Genomic DNA, 20,520 nt, shown 5'->3' with positions numbered 1-20,520 from the left:
GCCCTCTGCCCATTCCTCCTGCTAATTAACATGTCTAAGTGGCACAGCCCCCTCAGGAAAATTAATGGCACCTTCGAGGCGGAGCCTGGAAGCCATCCTGGGCATACTGATGAGTAGATTCACATGTTTTCTTTCTTTTTTTTTTTGAGACCGAACCTCACCCTGTCACCTAGGCTGGAGTGCAGTGGTGTGATCTCAGCTCACTGCAACCTCCGCCTCCCGGGTTCAAGCGATTCTCTTGCCTTAGCCTCCCGAATACCTGGGAGTGCCACCATACCTGGCTAATTTTTGTATTTTTAGTAGATATGGGGGTTTCACCGTGTTGACCAGGCTGGTCTCGAACTCCTGACCTCAGGCAATCTGCCCACCTGCCTGCTGGGATTACAGGCATGAGCTACCAGTCCTGGCATCGCTGTTACTTTCTACAGCATGTGTGTGTGTGTGTGTGTTGGAAAGAAGAGACAAGGGATGTGTCTTTTTTTGCTGGCCCACACCCCAGCTGTCAGAATCACCAGGGGGCTTGTGAAGCATGTGGATTCCTAGACCCCACCAAGTATGACTCCTGAAGCCTGCTGTGCAACATGCCACCCAGTTACTTCCAGGTATGCTCTCAGAACAGAGGGCTGGGCTCCCTGGCTGAAGGGGTTCCCCTGCTTCAAGCCCCTCCTATGCTCTCGGCCACCCCAGCCACTGGTTCCACCTGAGGCACAGCTGTTTACCACCAAACCCTCCCCTCCCCTGGCTGAAATGTCACTCTAGGAAAGGACTCCCCTTGGGCCTCCCAGCCTAGGCCTGCCTCCATGCCCCATGACATGTGCGGGGGATACTTTGTTCTCCTGAGCATGCCATTTTCTAGTCCCTTCACCTGTCCCTCGTAGGACAGCTCTCTTCCCATCCAGCTGCTTCAGCACACATCCCCCACCTGCCCAGGGCCTCTGAAGATGCTGGGGAAAGCACAAGCAGCACAGTTGGGCCTCTTTCCCTATTCTGTTTCTGGGGCATCCGGAGGTCCGGGCCTGCATGGGGGTGAAGGCGAAAGAAGTAGAGAGGGCAGCTGAGGTCGTTGTGCCTAGAAGCCAGCTGGCTTGAGGCCACTGTGGGCATGGACTAGGAGATGGACAGGGCAGGGGGCTGAGGACAGGCGCAGCCTGCAGGAGCCGATGTGTCTTTTGCCTGCCTTTTCCTTGTGTTGTTCTCAACCAGATTATGAGTTTCTTGAAACAGGAAACTTGTCTTTCTGTTACTTCCATACCTGGCACACCCTGGTGTTCTGTGAATGGGAAATGATGGAGGAAGGTGCGTGCGCCTCCCTCTCTGGGTCTGTGCATGTGTTCCTACAAGTTTCTCTGTGTTCGTGCCCTTGTGTCATTTCCATCTGGGCCTCCCTCTCTGTGGCCGCGGGAATGTCGGCCTCCATCTCTAGGGAAGTCTATATGCTGGAGGGACTTTCTGCGAGTGCCATCCCCCACAGGTCTTGAGGCTTCAGGCCCTCAGGTAGCACCTCCACCATGGGCACTCCCAGCAGGGGACCCGGAGAGAAATGCCATCCCTGCCATTCACCTCCTGCCCCACAGATGTTCCACCACCCGGCACTCCTGCCGCCGTGTGTCATTTACCAGCTTGTACCCCAGCAGGTACTTTCTAGCTGCACTTTGATGATGACCCAGGGACTTGAAGCTGTGCTGGGGTCAGGGCTCTGCCTGTTACTCTCTCTTGGAGTGGGGCCAAGAGGCTGGTGTGAGGACCTGCGGCTGGCTCAGGTCTTCCCCAGTTGTGTAAATCAGGGTGGGTGAGAGGGTTAAACAGGGACCCTAAGGGCCCCCAGGATCTGGGTGCTGGAACTTGCCTGCTACGGAGAAGGAGAGTCTGTTAATGAGGCCACTTTCCAGGAAGGCCAGCTCCACGAGGTGCTGCCAGTGCTGAAGCAGATGCTAATGAGGACTGGTTTGGCTTGAGGAACAGGTGCCTAACGAGCTTAACAAGTGGGGATCCAGAGAGATGGCCTAATGGCTCTGGTGGCATTTTAAGGGCAGAGCTCAGTGGGAGCCATAACCAGGAGACCGAGTAATGAGGGATTCAGGGCTGGCGTGGGACCAAGGAGGAGCCTCCTCTGAACTGGAAAGAGAGCATATCGAAGTGCCTGCTGAACAAAGATTAGCAACTTTGATGCTCTTCTCGGTGTTGGCCTTCGCAGGCCTGGCCTCTCAGCAGGGATCACAGGCCCTTGGTCCCTCCAGGGAGCAAAGGACAGTTGGCATAATAAGCCGGGGGCTGCATTAAGAAGCAGTGATGAATGCCTAGGACTTGGTGCCAGGCTCTGCAGCGTCTGCTCTGATAAGCACCTGCTCACAGCCTCATCTGGCCACAGAAATCTCCAAGTGGCCTCTTGGGGGCCAAACCATTTGCAGCTCCTTGCTCTACAAGAGCCCCAATGATGCTAATGGATGCGGCCATCATTGCTGCCACTGGGTGTGCAGTAAGACTGTCTAAGATACCCTGAGTTCTGAGTTCTGTCACTTGAGAAAATAAGGGCGCCCCAACCTCCCTGCTCTCTTGACAAGAGAAGCAGGGCTCACACTTAACCTGCAGTGCACTCCCGCACAGCTGGTGGTGAGAAATGGAATGAGCTGATGACATGGGCACCCAAAGCCTACTGCAAGTCAGATAACGTTCAGTTCATCTTTTTCAGCCAAATTGAAAGGACACTTAATTAAACAGCCAGATGATAGGTCATTTTTGGTGACAGATCACTATGCAGTTTTGACTGTACATCTCAGCAGGAGTATAGAGAATTGACTATCTGGAGTGCCAGATCATCTACTGAATTGAAAAGGCTTCTCAGCACACCCCACTATAAATAATTAAAAAAGAAAAGAATTGATGCTGAGTCCTGATTTATTCTAGCAATAAATATTCGCCTGTAGATTCATGAGCCATTAACTTCCTATCCATTTCATTCAGCTGTGTTTTCAATAAATTTTCCTTTTTAGGTTTAACTAGTTACTTATAAAAACTTTAGGTATCCAATGTTGGTTTAATCAGTGGCTTACTGTATTTTGTATCAAAAAATAATTGTAATAATTCAACGCAGAAGATTATTTTAAAATCCCTTGAACCTTTGGTCATAGAAAATGAAATATTTTAATTTTAATTCGTACATATACTGTGTGGCAGAGAAGTATGACAAAGTGAGAAATAAAACACTTTCAGCCGTAAAAGTAATGCATTAGTATAAAATTCTATAGGGCAATGGAATGAAGCTACACATTAAAGAGGGAGGAAACAATGTAACATTTCCCACAATTCAAGCAGAGCTGGCCAGCCTGAGCAACATGACCAGACCCTGTCTCTACAAAAAAATACAAAAATCAGCCCAGCATGGTGGTGTGTGCCTGTAGTCCCAGCTATTCGGGAGGCTGGGTTGGGAAGATCACCTGAGCCCAGGAAGCAGAGTTTGCAGTGAGCTGAGATCTTGCCACTGCACCCTAGCCTGGGTGACAGAGTGAGACCCTGTCTCAAAAAAAAAAAAAAAAAAAAAAAGAAGAAGAAGAAGAAGAAGAGCTGGGTCAGGTGTTTTTAAAATAGATGAGGGTGGATGTTAAATCACTATGGTGTTCAGAATTCATTGGATGTATTTTAAAGTGTTGCAGCAGTTTTATTTAAAAATGTAAATATTTACAAAATGGCAGAAATCACACCTTTGAAGGATTTAAAACTTAAGTAAAAAATACTACATGTCAACTTTAAAATGTGCAAGATGGGATACATGATTTTTCAAAATTTATTTTTGTAGGGAGTACCTAGAGCATTGGTTCCTTTTGGAAGCAATGGCCTGATGCTTCTCCCTCCCTGACTCCTGCGGCTCTGCTGCAGGGACACGGACGGAAGCCAAGCCTGGAAGCTGCCCTGGTGGTCGACTGACGGGCCATGTCTACCCTTCCCACCAGATTCCAGAGCCTTGGCCTTTGGGACAGGCCCTGGCTTGCTGGATGAGCTGCACACCTCCTCCAGGCTGAGTCAAACTGCCCTTGGTTGGGGGCTGGGGCCAGGTATTAGCCTGGTTGGAGTGATAAGGGACAGACCCGCCTGCAGGTGCTTTGACCATAAAGACTCCAAACCTACTAGAGGTCAGAGAGAGAGAGAACTGGCCCAAGGCCAGGGCCCGAGTCCACTAAGGAAGACGGATGTGGCCCCTCAGACCCAGCCACGATCCTTGGCCTACACCACTCTTCGGGTGCCTGGGTGACTTGACCCGAGGGGAGGCCACTTCCAAGAGGCATGGTTTATTTCACAGAGAGCAGAGATGTTTCTGAAGGGGAGGCTGGAGGGCAAAGGGCAATGGGGCATGAGTTTCAATCACTGAAGACATGGTTGGTTTCTGCTATTCCCATCCCACGCCCCCCTCCTCCATGCCTCTGCTCCTCGTTTTGCCCTGCACGACGCAACTGGTTGACCTAAGGATGTGGCTGCCCTCATGGCATCTTCCTCAATTCCCTAATCTGTGGACTTAGGCAGAGAAGGGGTCTCCCAAGAGAGGAAGCCAGTCCTGGAAGCCCGCCCGAGGCGGGAGGATGGCTGGGGAGGGGACAGAGCAACAAGAGTGGGGTACAAGTGAGCCTCTGTAGGTGAGAGCCCCTGGGATAAGGCAGCCAAACTGATCCTTTACTCCAGTTGGCATACCCCACCCAACTTCAGGGGCACCACTGAGCGTGGAGGCCAAGGGCCAGTGCAGGACCACACCATCGCCTGGCTGCTGGTTCCGTGAGTAGGGCAGGGGAGCCCCGTGTCTGCTACTATAAATAGCTGTGTGTGTTGCACAGGCCCTTCTCTGCTCTGGGCCTCAGTTTCCTCTCTACAGTGAGGCCCTGGCCAGAGAGGCTGGGATGGGCAAACGCCTGCAGACATCTGACTGGCTCTTCTCAGGGGGTCCTGTGAATTCCCTCTGCTTCCTCTTGCACTGAGCCTGGTGGCCCCTACTCTTCCCTGTCCCTTTGAGTCCCCCTTGGCTGCCGCACCCCCTCTTTCCTGCCAGGCTGGAGAGCTGGTCTCTCCCCTCCCATCTCCTACCCCATGAGAGCCTGCCCAGCCAGGAGAACCCAGAGGAAGAAGGTGGAGGAGGACAGGGGAGCTGTGCAGGTGGGTGACCAAGGGGTCACACGGTGGCCGTCTGCTTGATGCTGTGGAAGCTGATCCGCGTGGGTGATGTAGGGATGGACATGGCCCGGGCCACAGGGACTTGAAGGGTGTGATGGTCCTGCCAGCGGTGCCACCTCTTCCTCACGGCTGAGCGCACCTGCAGGGAAGGCAGAGGCTCAGCCGGCTCCCAGGGACCAACCCTGGGCTTCTGGGACCATCCCCTCCCCTGCTCTCTGCTCTCATGGGTTGACTGCCACCCTCATGACAAGGAACTGTCTGCTTCCAAAACCGAGGTCCTTCCCTGATGCTGTTGCCTCTCTCCAGGGGCCCCTTCCTTATCTTTCTCCTGGAGAGGCTTGACTCCACACCTCCTTTACTCCACACTGTCCTCCCAGATCATCCAGTTTCCTCTGGACACACTGCCTTCCCTTCCCTGACTCACTCTGCCACCTCAAAATTAGCATCTTGGGACCAGAGAGCGCAGCTTGGAGACTTGGCCCCTTCAGCCTTCTTGGGCCCCTGCTCCTGCAGGGGCATTGGTGGTGCACGCCCAGCTCACACACCTCCACGCCTCCTCCTCCCTCCTGAAGACCGTCCCTCTGCACCCCTCACCTTCTCTACCTCCTGCTAGACTCCCCTGCCTGACTAACCATGGCGTTTACTGCCTGAAAGGGAAAGCTCTCTGTCCTGGTCATTTCTAAAGTTGGCGGTACCCAGTGCCATTTAAGCTTCATTTGTTTGGTAATTGAAGAATTTTTTTGGAAATTGGATGGTGACTCTCACATCCTAGCTTGCACATGGTTCAGACAGAATAAATGCTCCATAAACATCCTTGTTTGTTTGCCTTACTGGCCCCCTCTTTCCTTCTCATCCAGCCCACTGGACCCGTCCCTGCTGATGGACTTTGCAAGTGGAATGTGCTTTCATCCACAGAGACACAGGCCTGCATAGACACCTCGCCAGTGCCCTGTGCAGAGACAGGCAAGTGCATTCCTCTGGAGTGTTCGGAAGCTTCTGGGCCCTAGGGGCTGTGTCTGCTCTTTGCTCCATGTCCTCATCCACCCCTGCCCAGGTATGAGTGCGCTTCTCCCCTGCGTCAGCTGCACTGGGGCTCTGGGCCTTATGGTTGGCGCCAAGCTTCACGGCCGCCTGACTCCCAAGAGCCTGCTCTTGGTGTGTGGGCTTTTCTGTGGCAGGTAGCGGGGAATGTGCTGGTCTCTCTTCTGCTCCCTGAGTCCATACAGACCTGACTGCGTGGCACACATCTCTTTCTGGAGGCTTCCTTCTGTCACCACCTCTGCTCTGGCTTCTGTCTTCCATGAGGCCCTGCAGCCTGGGCTTCCCTGCTCACCCAGCTCTCTGAGTGCACGTGTGGGGCACTGGCATGTTATTTCGGGGCTGCATAGTTGACCTTCTAAACTGGCTCCAGCCCCTGTGAGAAGGATTCCTGTTCCCCTGAGGCCGGGTGGTATCTCAAGCCTTCCTCTCCCTGGCACTCCAGCAAGGCTGGGCAGCACCAATGGAGCCGCCCTGGAGTGGGGTCTGAGGACTTGGATATCCCAGGCCACCCCGAGGGCCTGGCCTCATACCTCTCCATTGAAGAAGCAGTAGAAGACAGACACGAAGAAACCCTGGAAAGGAGGGAAAGGAGGGAGTGGTCAGTGACCTGCCTGAGCAGCTGTTCTGCCTGGTGGGGTGGCATTGGGGACAGGATGGTGGGGGGGGACAAGTTGACCCAGGAACCCCTGGAGTCAGAGCTGGGTGGGGTCCTAGCCTCAAGGTGCAGATATTCCACGGTCCACTCTGAGTGAGCAGTGGTCACAGGCCTGGAGCCAGGCAGACTCCAGTCTCCTCAATATTGTGTGACCCGTCCCAGGGCATTTGGCCGGGCTGCCTGCATCCTCAGAACAGGTGCTGGGACAGTAGGTGTGGGCTGGTAGGACACAGACCCAGGCTGGGATGGGGATGACCGGCCAGGCTCAGGCTGAGCGTGTAAAGGCTTCTAACTCTGTGGATGTAACTGAGCCATGGGTGTGCCAGTCCCACGGGACCTTCTTAGTGAGGGGATGACTGCCAGAGCAGCCTCAGGAAAGCTCACTGTGGGGCCCCATCTGGTCACAGGCCCCACCTGGAACGACTGCAGGAAGGAGTTGAAATAGATGAACACGATCTGTGACAGGTCGTCCTCCCCGGGATTGACGAAGAAGAGCATGTAGGTGATGCCCAGGAGGGGCAGGAGCACCAGGGTGGCCTTCACTGCCTTCCTGGGGGCGAGAGGTGGACACAGGTCTGAGCCTATGCGGCAGGCAGGGCCTCACCCGGTGGGACAGCGGGAGACAGTGGCGGTGTTTCTTCCGGGAGCTTGAGCGAGCTCCCTGGGTGAGGCCTGGGGCAGAGGGCTCTGCCACGAAGCAGGGGGATGGCCCGATGACCTCCTCCTCTCCCCGTTGCGGGGTCAAGGCATCCCCTCATGTACCTGTACTGGATTGTCTCGGATGTGGTGGACGCACGTAACTTTGTCATTAGGATCCTGACGATGTTGAACAGAAATACGAAATTGATCTGGAGGGAGGGCGGGCATGGGAAAGAGGGAAAAGGAAGGAGCACATGTTTGAGATGAGCCGAGAAGCAGCCCCCTTCCCCACAGCCCCCTGGAAACCCATGTCCCATGCACACACCTATCCTACCTGTCCCCCTAGCACCTGCCAGCATCCCAAGGCCTGTGCTCCTCCCTCGCCAGGATGGGGAGACAGCCCCATTTTCCAGGGCCTGTGTCTCCAGGCCAGGCCTGAGGAGGAAAGGCGGCAGCCTCTGTGGGTCATGACTGAGAGCACAGGGCACGCCCTCTGAGGCTGAGAAAGCCCCCAGCCCTCTCCCCTGCATAGGGACCCTACAGAAGCCCCCTTCCCCTCTCTGCCACGGGGTCCCTACTTGTTGACTGAGGGGCTCTCTGAGTCCCTTGCACTGTCACTGGCTCTAGGTCGGCCTGAGGTCCTTCTGACTGAGGACAGCACTGCCATGGTGGGGCGGACAAGGCCAGATGGAGGGATTAAGAACTCAGTTGCCGAATGAGTGATTAATCTGCCAGCATCCCGCCCCTGTGCCCAGGAACTCCAGAGCCTTCATAGGCACCCTAGACAGGGAAGATGGATGGGCTGTGGGGCTGGTTCTGAGGCCCCAGGAAGGGCCTCATTTATTTTCATTCTGAGTTTTCCCTCAGCACCAGCGCCTCCCCACCCAGCCCCTGGCCCTGGAACCGGCCTGTGTGGCTCCACAGCCACTCCCTGCTGGGTGTGGGTCCCCATGGGCCTGTGAGTGCCTGTTCATCTGTATCAGCTGTGACTGTGACTGTGTTGTCCCCTAGGAGCTGCGGTGTGGGTCTGTGGGTCTATCCTTTAAGCACTTGTGCAAGTGTGTTAGCCTCATAGAGCGTGTGCATGCGTGAGCATGGATCTGGGGCCCCGGCACATCTGTGTTTCTCTTCACCTGCCTCGGAGCATAGGCAGGCAGGCAAGGGAGTGCGTGTCGGCCTGACACAGTGGGGCTGTTTCCTGACAAAGTGCTCGTGGGCCAGAGGGAGACACATGTTAGCCCATGGGTGTCTGCTGGCTCGTGTGTGCACACCCACTCACACACACACACACACCTCTGACGCTCTGTCAAGAAAATCCATTGCTTCTTAAGCTTGGGCTGGGCCCTTCTAACCCTCCCAAGTTCTGAATCCTGGCTGGGAGAGGAGGGACACAGGATACAGGCAGGTATCCTGAGACTGTCAATCTGTAGCCTCTGGATGCTCCCCACAAGCTTTCGGGTAGCCCTAGGGGCAGGGAGAGCTCACGCCCCACCTCAGCCACTGCCTGCTGCTCTCTTACCACATAGTGGTATGGCCTGGGGGTCCCAGGGAGGGCTGGGGGTGGAAAGCCTTTAGCGGGGCTGCCATGACCTGATACCCCCAGCTTTCTCCTAGGGCTCACCTAATTTCCAGCTCCTGGGTCTCCGGCATATTCCCCTGGATCATGGGACACAAGTCACCTTAACATATAAGTGAATCCTAATTTTCTCATACAAGTAATACAAAGTATTTGACCTTTTCTGATTCTTCCTGACTTCCCTGAGAGTAGAAACTGTTGGAATCAAAATATATTCTCATTTCTGCCACATTTTCTTGAATTCAATATCGATCGTCCAACATCCATCAACCCACTAATCAATTCAATTATCCACCCACTTTTATTCATCCATCCATCCATCCACTTACCTACCAACCAATTCATTCAATTACCCACCTACTTTTATCCATCCATCCATCCATCCATCCATCCATCCATCCATCCATCCTTCCTTCCTTCCATCCATCCATCCATCTACCCAACAACCAATTCATTCAATTATCCACCTACTCTTTTATCTATCCATCCACGTACCCATCCATCTACCCATCCATCTACCTGCCCAATAACCAACCCACTCAGTTATCCACCTACTCTTTTATCTGCCCATCCACTGGCCCATCCATCTCCATCCATCTACCTAGCAACCAAGGCCTTGTCTCCATCCTTACACTTGGCAGGCATTTAGTTATGTGGCCCCACTCATCTCAGCTTGGGTCTATGTAACCTGAAAATCCTTCTTTCCTTTGAGCCTGTTTCCCAGCCTCCCCCTTCACACCACCACAGGTACCTTCCTCTCTCTCCAGGGAGCCTTCTGGTCACCCTGCCCACACTGAGCTCTCCGGCTTTCCATTCTTGGACTCTACTTCCCTGCTAAAAACACACTCCAGTTCTTTTGTAAGAACTGTCTATTGTACCCTGCCCTCGTTCAGCCTGTTTCTGGTTTTATTTAATTGTTCATTCATTCAATGAATCAATGGACCATGTGTCAGGCTCTGAGCCAGGCATCAGCGATGGCGAAGTGGACAGGCAGTCACAGCCCCTGCTTGCAGAGGGCTTGTGGCCTAGCTGGGGGCCTGGAGGGGTTGGGGGAGATGACATCTTTCCTAAGGTGTCAGAAAGACCTGGAGAAATGGCAGATGGGCTAAGAATTGAAGATGAGGCCCCCCTCCCAAATGAACTGAAGCACCAAGTCCTAGTCTCATGGCTCAAATTTTGACTGTTCCAATTTGCAGTTGTGTGGCCTTGGGTAAGTTGCTTAACCTCATGAGCTCCTGCTTCCTTGTCTGCCCCCAAGAGGGCTAACCACAGAGCTTGCCTTAGAAGATCAGCATGGGCTGAAATAGTCACACAGAGCACTAAGACCTGTGTTTGGCCTAGTGACTGCCAATCCTTTCCCATGACACCAACAGTGACAACGCCAGCAAGAAGTCAGGCTTCCTGCAAACTCAACCACCTGATTCACTTCTCAGAACCAGAAATAAGTGAGTGTCTCTTAGCAGCAGAAATGCAGCTGTGAGCTGCTGGGGAGTGTAGGGATGGCAGGAACACCAAACACGTGTCCAACCTCGAGGACAACAGGCAGATGGTGGGGACAAAGGAGACCTGCCTTTGAGCCTCAGCTCCGCTAGCTATTAGTGGTGACCTTGGGCAAGCCACTTCATCTCTCTCGGCTTCTTCCAATGTAAAATGGAGAGCATAACCCTACTTCTTTTAGGACTTGAGCATGCAAGGGTTGGAAATAATGTAGATAGGGCTTCTGGAAGGGCTCAGCTTGGAATCTGGAAGCCCCTGTTGGTGCAAAGAGCTGGGCCCAAAGGAAAGAAGGAAAGGGCTCGTGAGCACAGATGCAGGGTTGGAGCCAGAGAAGGGGTCTGGAAGAGGAAGCAGGGAGCTGGGTCTTGACACTGAGCTCTTGCATTCCTCGCCTCCCTTTCTCTTGGCATTTCCCGTCCAACATCTTTACAGTTGGGGCTCACTCTCTGCCACCATTGGTCCCCCATCCAGGCCAGCCTTCCTTGGCTCAGTTCCAGGCTCATCAAAAGCCTTATTCCTCCAGGAAGGCCCTTGGCAGCTGGTTGGGAGGGAAAGGATCTCATGGGGTTTCCGTACACACTGAGGGGTGAGTGACTCACTGCAGCTGGGAGTCCAAGGACAATCCTACTAGCTGCTGACAAAACCTGGCTTCTGCCTCTGAAGTGAACCAAGCCCTGATGGTGGAATTTCCAGCAGTGGGTGAAAAACCTTCCTAGTCGTCATCAGTTCACATATATCAAGGACACTCCAAAGATGGAGGTCAAATGAAACCCGAAGTTACAGAAAAAGGAGAGTAAGAAAATAAAACAGATAAGTAATAATTGTCTCCAAGGTAGATAAAAGAAAGCCCCACCAGGCACCTTCTGTGTGCAGCAGGAGATGGTACTCTCGCTGAGTCTCCCAGAAGGAACTGTGGCCCTTTAAGGAAGCCGGTACATACAGGAGCCTGAAATTACTGAGCCTGAAATAAGTCTTACATAAATGCCAGTTTCTTACGGGGCTTTTTTGTATGTCTTTCTTTCTTTCTCTCTCTTTTTTTTAAAGGTATGATATATAATGGGTTCCTTTTGCAGAATGCAGCCTCTACTTAAACTCTCTCTTAAAGCTCATTGTGGATTAAAGATGTGTGGCAATTATACCTTAGATGCAAATACATTTGGCAAAGGGCGGGGAGCTGGGCAAGGAACAATTGCTCATTATGCTTCATCCCGGTATTCACCGCTTCAGGTTGGGGGTGGTGGGCTGGACCTGGAGAGGGTCACTGGGGGCCAAGGGGAACGTAGGTCTGGAATGAACAGAAGCCCACACACTCTTCTCTTGTCACCAGCTGCCTGCTCACCTGACCGTCTCAGCATTGTACAGTGTCAAACCGGGAGGGCACAGGAAGTCTACCCATCAGATCCTTTCTCCTCCCAGAGAAAGAGCCTTGAGGTCACCAGAGTGGTGTGGGGCTGCGCCAGGGCATCAAGCATGAGGAAGGGAAGGCTGGGTGGTGCTGGGGCACAGGGTGGCATGGACAGGGTATGGGGGTGGCATATAGAGTGTGTGCGCAGGGCTGCCCATGCCACATCTTTCCCAGCATCTCTGCCTGGGTGGGCCCTCTTCTGTCCTCTTGGCACCAAGCCCCATCCCAGCCACCGCTGAGGACTTACCAGGAGCACGAGAATGATCGGGCCTTGGTAGATGTAGTCCACCAGGTCGCCGGGCTCCTTGCCAAACCAGCACCTGCGAAGATGGGGTGGCTGTAGGGGGCCTGCTGAGCTGGAACTGGGGGCCCCCCCCCAGACTTGGGCCCAGGGTCCTCCGGCTTTACCCTTCCTGAGACCCAACCTCCAGGACTGCCCCTTCCCAGAAAGCCTTGGTGGAAATACCAGCTCCACTGACCGCCCTCGCCCACCAGGCTGTCTTTTGCCCTACGTGGTGGGTCTGATCTCTCCAGCCCGACTGAGGACAGGCCATGGGTCTCTTTCTCCTCCTCTTTCGCCAGCCCCATTGCAGACTGCTAGGCATAGGACTGCGCATGCAGGAGGCACAGGAATAAAGGGAGAGCTGGGCTCCCCCTTGCTGGCCCAGGGCCAATTGCCTTAGGCCACCTGTTCCCATATTGCTTGAAACCCGCTGTTCCGTGTGCCAGGCACTCACTCGGCCACACAAAGCAGCAGATGTGGAAGTGGAGCCTTCCTACCTCCAGCCTGGGATTTTGCGTCTTTGAGCCAATGCTTGTGCACCCAGTGAGGGGAGCTGCTGCCTGGCTGGCCTCACTGGCTGCCAGAGGCTTAATTCATTCTCTTGGGATGCTGGTCAGGGGAAATGCTTTAGGGTCTGGGTCAGCCAGTAACTACTGGACCACAGGGAGGGGCCATCAACTTTGGGGAACTCATTCCTCTGAAATCTTGGAGGTCATCCAGTGCAGACCTGCCTCAGATAGGATTCTCCCTGTCTCCCAGGGTTTCTGGTCTCTGCTTGGACCCCTGCTTTGACAGGAAGCTCACCACCTACCAAGGCAGCCCTCTTCTTCTTGGCAGCTTTTACTCTTACAAGCTCTTCCTAATGTTGAGCTCCTGGAACTCTACTCCATTCTTGCCCCACGCTGAGAACAGATCCCCTCTGCTCTCTCCAGGCTCTGAGACAGACCCCTTGGAGGTTTGCATACAGGCTGATGTTCCCCAGTCCCCGCTGCTCTCAGCTGGTGACACCTGACTTTCTGGCTGCTCCTTGGCTGACCCATGGCCAGAGTTGCTGTCATTTGGGCTGTGGCTCAGCATATCACAGCCTCTGGCATAGGGAGAACCTCAGGATGGGACACTGCACCCAGGCAGAGACTGAGACTTCAGAAAAAAAAACAAGCTCTGTTAAATGCTCATGGACTCTTTAAATGCTCATGGACAGCTCTGGATGTCATGTGCGGCCTTGGCCCCTACCACATACCCCACGCCAGAGCTGCCACATCTAAGTCTGAGAAAGCCTTACAAAGACCAAAGGGGTCATGCATTGGGTTGGGGGGGGGGCACTTCAAGGAACCACAATTCCTAACTTAATTCAGCAAAGTTCCTTGAGCCCTACCACGTGAATACCTCTAAGTGCAGGGCTATTTTTTTCAGTTTAAGGACAACAGGAACGTGGATCTGTCTAGGTGTGGCTACAATTCCTGCTCTACAGCTTGGTCAGAGCCCAAGGCTGACCTGTCCTAACACCCCCATGCCCTTCCCCATGACCCCCCATGGCTGGCCCATCCACTTACTGTTCATTCTCATAGTAGAGCTTGCCGATGGCCCAGGCGACGATGATGGGGAAGGGGATGCCTGAAAGAAGGACAGACTTGGGCTGCAGGGGACAGATGGACAGGGACCTTCTTGTAGGACATACCGCGGGGTACCACAACAGGGCTAGGATCATGTTTTTACTCTTCCAACAGCAGGCCACCCATAACCCCAGGGGAGCCCTGTCCCTCTACCCCTGGCCCATGCCCCTGCCCCTCTCTCCAAGCAGGGATGTGTGATTTTGTGATAGAGAAGTAGAGCCAGCCAGTTTCTGAGCCAGAGACAAAGGCCTTTGGACAGGTCCTTCCTGGCAGGGGGAGAAGAGCTATTTGAGGAATATCCTTTGGAGGGATCCTTTGTTTGTGCCTCACCAGCATGGAGGGAAGTAGCTGCATCCATGGGACTGCGCTGGGGGTGGAGGGTAGGGCCAGGCTCTGGTCCTTGGACCCAAGACGAAGGGAAATGGCCTGGTGAGAAGTCCTCCCCCCAACTAGGCCCTGCTGCCCCCGGGACCCTCACACCATCCGATGAAGAGGAAGAGCCACTTGCGCAGGCGCTCAGTGGAGTAGGTCATGACGATGGCTGTGTGCAGGTAGCAGCCTTCCACAAACATCCAGAAGAAGTTGGTCACCACGAAGTAGTTGAAGATGGTGGTGATGCAGCGGCACCAGACCTGTGTGCAGGGCAGAGGCTGTCGGGAGGCTGCCTGGGGACCAGGCAGGACATACCCATCCCCAGGCAGGGCAACAAGACACAGGGCTTCCCAAAGGGGGTTCGTGGACATGCCATCAAATACCAGCGAACCCCACTCTGAAAAGCCTCATCCTTCTCCAGTGCTTTTTCACTCTTTCAGATTAAGTTAAGGTGCCATTCTCCACTGGGGCCAGTGTGTTTTTTTAACTTCTGTCTAACTCTTTCTAATTTTTCTTTCTAGTAAAGAGAGCGAGAGTCTGGCTCTGAGCTTTCTGTAGGCAGAGGCTGGAATTCAACCAGCTTGTTGTGTTTTCATTTTAGTTTTTTTGAGTCTTTGTCAATCCATAGCAAGTCAGACCTGCTTCCTTTTGGGGATGGGATATGGAATTTCATTTAGAAAAAAATGAAAAAATAAAAGCGAGTAAAGTGAGTCAAGGGTGTATGAAGTGGGGCTGTGGCCAAGGAGGGGATTCTCCAAAGACTCTGGGTTTGGGAACTTCTGGACTTGGCACAATCATTACTAGCTCTGGTGGGAGACTTGCAAAGTACACGGCCCCCAGCAAGTCACTGCACCTCTCTGAACCTCAAAAAGTCACCCTGCCTTCCAGGGTGGTTGAAGGAGATAGAGGATGGCAAAGACAGGCACGAAGGTAGCGGTGTTGTGGCTGTTGTTGTGCCTGCTGTGTTTTCGTGCCTTCCCAGCAGAGGGGAATTTGTCCCTGTCCCTCTGAGCAAGGCTACCTTCCCCAAGCACCAAGGCTACCTTCCCAAAGGAGGCAGAGAGGGCAAGACCCTGCCCCTTTAGAGCCACGCAGTGGGCCACAGCAGGGCCAGGGTCTAGGCCATGGGCTTCCAGGCTAGAGCTCCTCTCAACAGACCCCACCTGGTCATCTTCCCCACAGGCTCATCCCCAGGGCACCTTGAGAGCCAAGGCTAGGACATGGGGAATGATGGAGCCAGCTCAAGGTCCGGGGAGCTGTGTATCAGGGGCTCTGCTTCTGCACACAGCCCATCCTCTCTGTCTGGCTCTGACAGCCCCAGTTCTCAGATAACCCTCCTGTGCTGAGCTGTTGGCTGCTTCTGGGCTTCCCTGCACTGTCCCTGTGGCTGTCTGTCTCCGTTTTTCTGAGAAAGTCCTGCTGAGGTGGGAAGCTACCAAGCCCCTCCTCCCAACCCTACTTTTCGTCCGTGGTTGATGATGTCCTATTAGCACAAGCCTACGTTGGAGCTGGAAGGCACCCTCAACTTGAGTGAACCTGTTTGGTTCTGAGGCAGGGTTCTATGTGGGGCCATGTTATGGATCACACCAGGCTGGTGTCTGCTCAGGCACAGCCCACCCAAAGGAAATGTACTGAGAAGTCTCTGTTGGTGTGCCACAGGGCTCTGTGATGGCCCAAGACTAGTCTACAGTTTCACAATGGCTTGGACACAGTACACAGCAATGGACAGAAATCCAGAGTGGACAGTTAGCATGTGGGATAGCCCCTTATGTAGGGGTATCATCACTGCATGTGACCTTGGTGAGTCACTTAACCTCTGTGAGTCTCAGTTTCCATGTCTATGTAATGGGAAAAATGATCCCTGCTGGTCTCACTGGGATTAAGTGAAAGAAAGCTCAACAGAGGTTAGTTCTAGCCTCCTTTTCTCAAAGGCGTCTTTGAGGGCACCTGAACCCACAAGATGAGGAGTGGACTAGGATAAATATGTCTAGAGTCAGCTTTGTGAAGCTCCCAGCCTGGCAGCTTCCTGCTCCTCCCAGCCCAGCTCTGGTGGGACAATGGCTAGGGTAGAGGTAAGCTCAGGTCTGGTTTTGCACCTGAGCCACAGCCCAGATGAGAGCATTCTGGCCATGGGTCAGCCAAGAAGCAGCCAGAAAGTCAGGTGTCACCAGCTGAGAGTAACGGGGACTGGTGAACATCAGTCTCTATGTGCAAATCTCCAAGGGGTCTGTCTCAGAGCCTGGAGAGAGCAGAAGGGATCTGTTCTCAGAGGGGGGGCAAGAATGGGGTGGAGATGCAGAAGCTCAACCTTAGGAAGAGCTTGTAAGAGTAAAAGCTGCCCAAGTAGAGGGCTGCTTTAGTAGGTAGTGAACTTCCCGTCAAAGGAGGGGTCCAAGCAGAGACCAGAGAGATGGGTGCCCCCGGAGCCCAGAGCCCCCCAGGTCTAGTCCCGAGTCTCCCTGAGCAGTGACCTCATTGCTCTCGTGCACTTCATGGTCAATGAGCTGCAGCAGGAACCACATGACATTTCGCAGGATAAAGGTGGTGATGAGGTTCCAGTGAATCACATTCCGCAGACAGCGGATGCTCCTGTGGGAGGTGCAGGTCAAGGGTCAGCCAGGGTCAGGGGTCAACTGGGCTGGGTTCCCCCTGAGGCCAGGTAGAGACTCAGCCTGGGATGAGGGCAGGGCTGCACTAGGAGCCACTTCCCACCCATGGTGACCACAGTTGGGCCTCTGAGTCCAGCTCCCACTCTGCACCCCACATGCCTGCTGGTGACCCATGCCCTGGCACCCCACCCAAACCCCCCTTTCTCCACTGGCCCTTTTATCTGCTGGGCCCCAGAATGGAGGTGAGAGTGTCTGGGAGAGGTGAAGGGGGTGCCGTAGGAGGGGGGATGAGGAGAAAGCAAGGTTGAAGTGTGGACTCACCGCAGGGCCAGGAAGAGCAGGAAGGCAGCCACCAGGGCTGCCACAGATATGCAGTGGCCCAGGTAGTTGACGACTAGGGCAATGCGGTAGTGCAGGTCATACTTCCTCTGCTGGACAGACAGACATGGGCAGGGCAGATGGGGGCATGGGCACATGGGGGTGGGGCTGGGTACTCCAGCCATGGCCACCTCTGTGTCCTGACCTTGGGGGCAGAAGTATTCCAGGTGTCATTGCCAGGCCTGGCTCTTAGAGTTTGTTCCTATTGGCCCTGGGTGGCTCTTGTTGTTATAAATGGCTGTGGTCAGGCCTTCCAACATACATTTATTTTTATTTTTTTAAAGATGGGGTATCACTCTGTTGCCCAAGCTGGGGTCCAGTGGCTGTTCACATGTGTGATCATAGTGCACCGCAGCCTTGATCTGCAGGCCTGAAGCAATCCTCCCACCTCAGCCTCTCAAGTAGCTGGGACTACAGACATGTGCCACTGTGCCTGGAGCCAACATGCATTTTTGGGGGCACGTTTTGAGAGGTATGGGTATAGATTCTTTTTAAAAATTCTAGACTCTAGAATGCCTCTCCTGAGTTTAGTCTCAGCCCAGATCCCAGCTGGCTGAGTGACTGAGGGTGAGTTGATTTTTATCTCTGGACCTCAGTTTTGATGTCTGTACAATGGGGCCAACCTGCCACCCTATCTCAGAAGCAATGGCCTCTAGGAGGCCTGGGGTGGGGTACATTGAGATTCGTCTGCCCTGGAGACCACACGAGGGGGTGAACTGTCTATAGAGAATTTAGAAATTCTATCCAAACTGAATAAAAGTCAGTTGACTTTTAATTATCACCAAGTGTTGGCAATTTGAAACAAAGTTAGTGATGAAATACTCCTTCCTGCCAGGGAGAGCCACTCCTCCTCCCTACCCACCCACTGTGTTGATTCTCCACTGCTGGAGGGGCAGAGAGAGTGGAGGTGAGGACCGAGGGCTGGAGGCCCCCCTGCCCATTGAGTGGCCTTCCTGCAGAACCCCTGTGGCTCACATTTTGCAGAATCCCTTTCTCAGGCCGGGGGAATGTTTTTCCCTCTCAATTTGGACTTCATTTGGGGCAAAGTCCCAGCCCCACTGAGGACTGTGCTGGGTAATGAGGAGGGGATGGAGCTGAGATGTATTCTTTCAGGTCAGGAATGAGGCGTAGCCTTAAGGAGAGGAGTTTGGTGCCTCAGAAGCACCGAATTGAATTCCAGAGCGAGAGCTGGAGCAGGGCTCCAGAGAGGCAGAGCAGGACCCAGCTTCCCATGGGGACAGCCCTTGGGGGGCTGCATTTGTTTCCATGTGGAGTCACAGAATCAGAATGCCAGATAGGGAAACTGAGGCCCAGAGGGAGAGGAAGGTGTGCAGTCACACAGCCTCTAAGATGTTGGGAGCATTGATTACACGGTCATTCCCTTTTTGTGTCACATGCCACCTTGGCTTTGTCCTTTAGCAGCCCAAGCTCTCTTGAAGGTAGGACTCCATGTCCCCCTTCTCTACTCCCCTACAGTGTCACTGAGCACAGGGCAGGACACTGGGGGCAGGGGCAGGAGGTACAGAAGGGAGTGACTGGGTGACACAAGGACTGGTCTGCCCCCCTTGGGATCTTCTGTGCTCAACCTGAGTCCAGATACCTGTGTGAGGCCTGGGGTCACAGCAGGTGAGGGCTACTCACCTTGTCATCCAAAATGGGCTCACACTGTGAGTAGTTGATCTTTGAGGCCCACGTCCCATTCTCCAAGCATTCTCGATAGGCATTCCCTACAAAAAATGCCAACTGCCAAGAGTCAGTTCACTCCCCTCCTCAAGAACCCTCCCTGGCTCCCTCGTGCCCACAGGATAAGGTATACACACCTCAGCTCTCCTAGGGCAGGAAATACAATGTGCATCTGAAAGTTTACATGTAAGTCACTTATGTGAAAATAGCACAAAAGGTTCATCTTACAAAATAGCTAAAGGAATGCTAAAACCTATTTTAGATACAATCTTTGACTAGCATTTTGTACACTTTCATTTTGTTCATGTGCTTCAAAACTGAATCCAATTGTGAGGAGTGGGTTGTGCCTGAAGATTCACTGCTTTCAGCATGCCACATAATTTACATCCTCATCTCAATTGTTTTATGTTTATGAGGTCCATACTTCACCAATATCAGCACTTCCATTTTAATAATAGCTACCATTTATATAGCATGTGTTTCCCATGTACCACTTCCTCTTCTAACTGCTGTGGATAAACATGTCCATTCAATCTCCACAACCACCCCATGAAGTAGGCATTAATATGAACCCATTTCAAAGAGGAGGAAACTGAGGCCTAAAGAGATTATTAAGCTACTGGCCAAGGATACAAAGATGACAAGAGGATTCAAACCCAGAAGTTCTGGCTTCAGGTCTTTTGTTCTTAACCTTTAGGCCATATCAAGTAGTGGCAAACAGGAATGAGTGAATGCTGGGGACTCAGGGCTGGGCCACTGCCCTCAGGCTGCTGCTGCCTGGGAGGCCACTGCGTGATATTTCTAAATGTTCAAGAACCAGCCTCTGTATTCAAGTTGGAACACGATGTGTGAAAAGACATTTCAAACAGCAATGTCCTGTGCACAAAAGTGCAGGTTTTGTCAAGGGGGAAGGTAGGAAAGTTGAAAAATGCTCACATTTGCCTTTCTCTCTATCTCAGCTCCAACTGTCAAGGTCTGGCTCCTAAGCCACCGCCCCCATACGCCAGCTCCAACCAGGAGGAAGCCCTCCCACCTGAGAAGGCCCAGAGCTCTCGAAGCCTGCCTCGGCTCTACCTTCATCACTAGTGTGTTTCTCACCTCCCGGCTGGGTTACAAATGCTGAACGTTCCATTGTTTGGGGGTGATTTCCACCAGGGTTCAGCTCTCTGACTAATGGGCAGTTGTCTGTGAATTTTTCTTTTTAGCATATGTTAGATATACAATGTAAAGCTAATTAAAATAAATAGCTGGCAGAGCACAGACTTGCAGAGCTGGAGGGGGAACCTTAGGTTGTTTTTGGAAGCAGCATGTTCTGAAATAATTAAGTTACTTAAAAACCCACTTCCGTTGCGCCCGATGAGTTTGAAGCAATGGAATTGGGAAGGAGCACTTGCCGAAGAGCAAAATCAATGGGGAAGATTCTATTAGCTTAATTGTTTTTTAGTTTGGTGCCTGGAGCTCATCCATTCTTCAAACCCGGGGACGTGACTGGCCTATTCCTTCCTCCTGGGCCAAGGCCCATCCCTGGCAGGGCCCTGCCCTCCCCCTGCCAAGTGAGTCAGGGAATGCCCTGGTCTGATGCTGATTCTGACTCTCAGGAAGAGGAAGCCTGCTC

General features: G+C 53.2%; 1 protein-coding gene across 4 annotated transcripts in view; it reads right to left on the bottom strand.

Moving 5' to 3' along the window:
• Positions 1-3,524: 3,524 nt before the first annotated feature.
• The window catches only part of CRHR2 (corticotropin releasing hormone receptor 2), a 48,117-nt gene continuing 31,121 nt past the window's right edge, over positions 3,525-20,520 (bottom strand). For 3 of the 4 annotated variants that reach the window (XM_058445958.1, XM_032758401.2, XM_032758400.2), the window contains 10 exons: positions 18,864-18,949; positions 17,166-17,275; positions 16,707-16,824; positions 14,342-14,495; positions 13,804-13,864; positions 12,215-12,287; positions 7,613-7,698; positions 7,265-7,400; positions 6,726-6,767; positions 3,525-5,293 (listed from right to left, as the gene is read on the bottom strand). In XM_058445958.1, coding sequence (XP_058301941.1) covers positions 5,153-5,293; positions 6,726-6,767; positions 7,265-7,400; positions 7,613-7,698; positions 12,215-12,287; positions 13,804-13,864; positions 14,342-14,495; positions 16,707-16,824; positions 17,166-17,275; positions 18,864-18,949 — 1,007 coding nt within the window. In that variant the 3' untranslated portion in view covers positions 3,525-5,152. Of the gene's footprint in view, positions 5,294-6,355; positions 6,494-6,725; positions 6,768-7,264; positions 7,401-7,612; positions 7,699-12,214; positions 12,288-13,803; positions 13,865-14,341; positions 14,496-16,706; positions 16,825-17,165; positions 17,276-18,863; positions 18,950-20,520 lie in introns of those variants that run through there. The other variant, XM_032758402.2, reaches the window with a different exon arrangement.

The sequence above is a fragment of the Hylobates moloch genome, unplaced genomic scaffold, assembly GCF_009828535.3.
Source record: "Hylobates moloch isolate HMO894 unplaced genomic scaffold, HMol_V3 SCAFFOLD_1, whole genome shotgun sequence".
Lineage (NCBI taxonomy): Eukaryota > Metazoa > Chordata > Mammalia > Primates > Hylobatidae > Hylobates > Hylobates moloch.
Note: the sequence above shows the minus strand (reverse complement) of the source record. Positions and strands in the feature narration are given on the sequence as shown.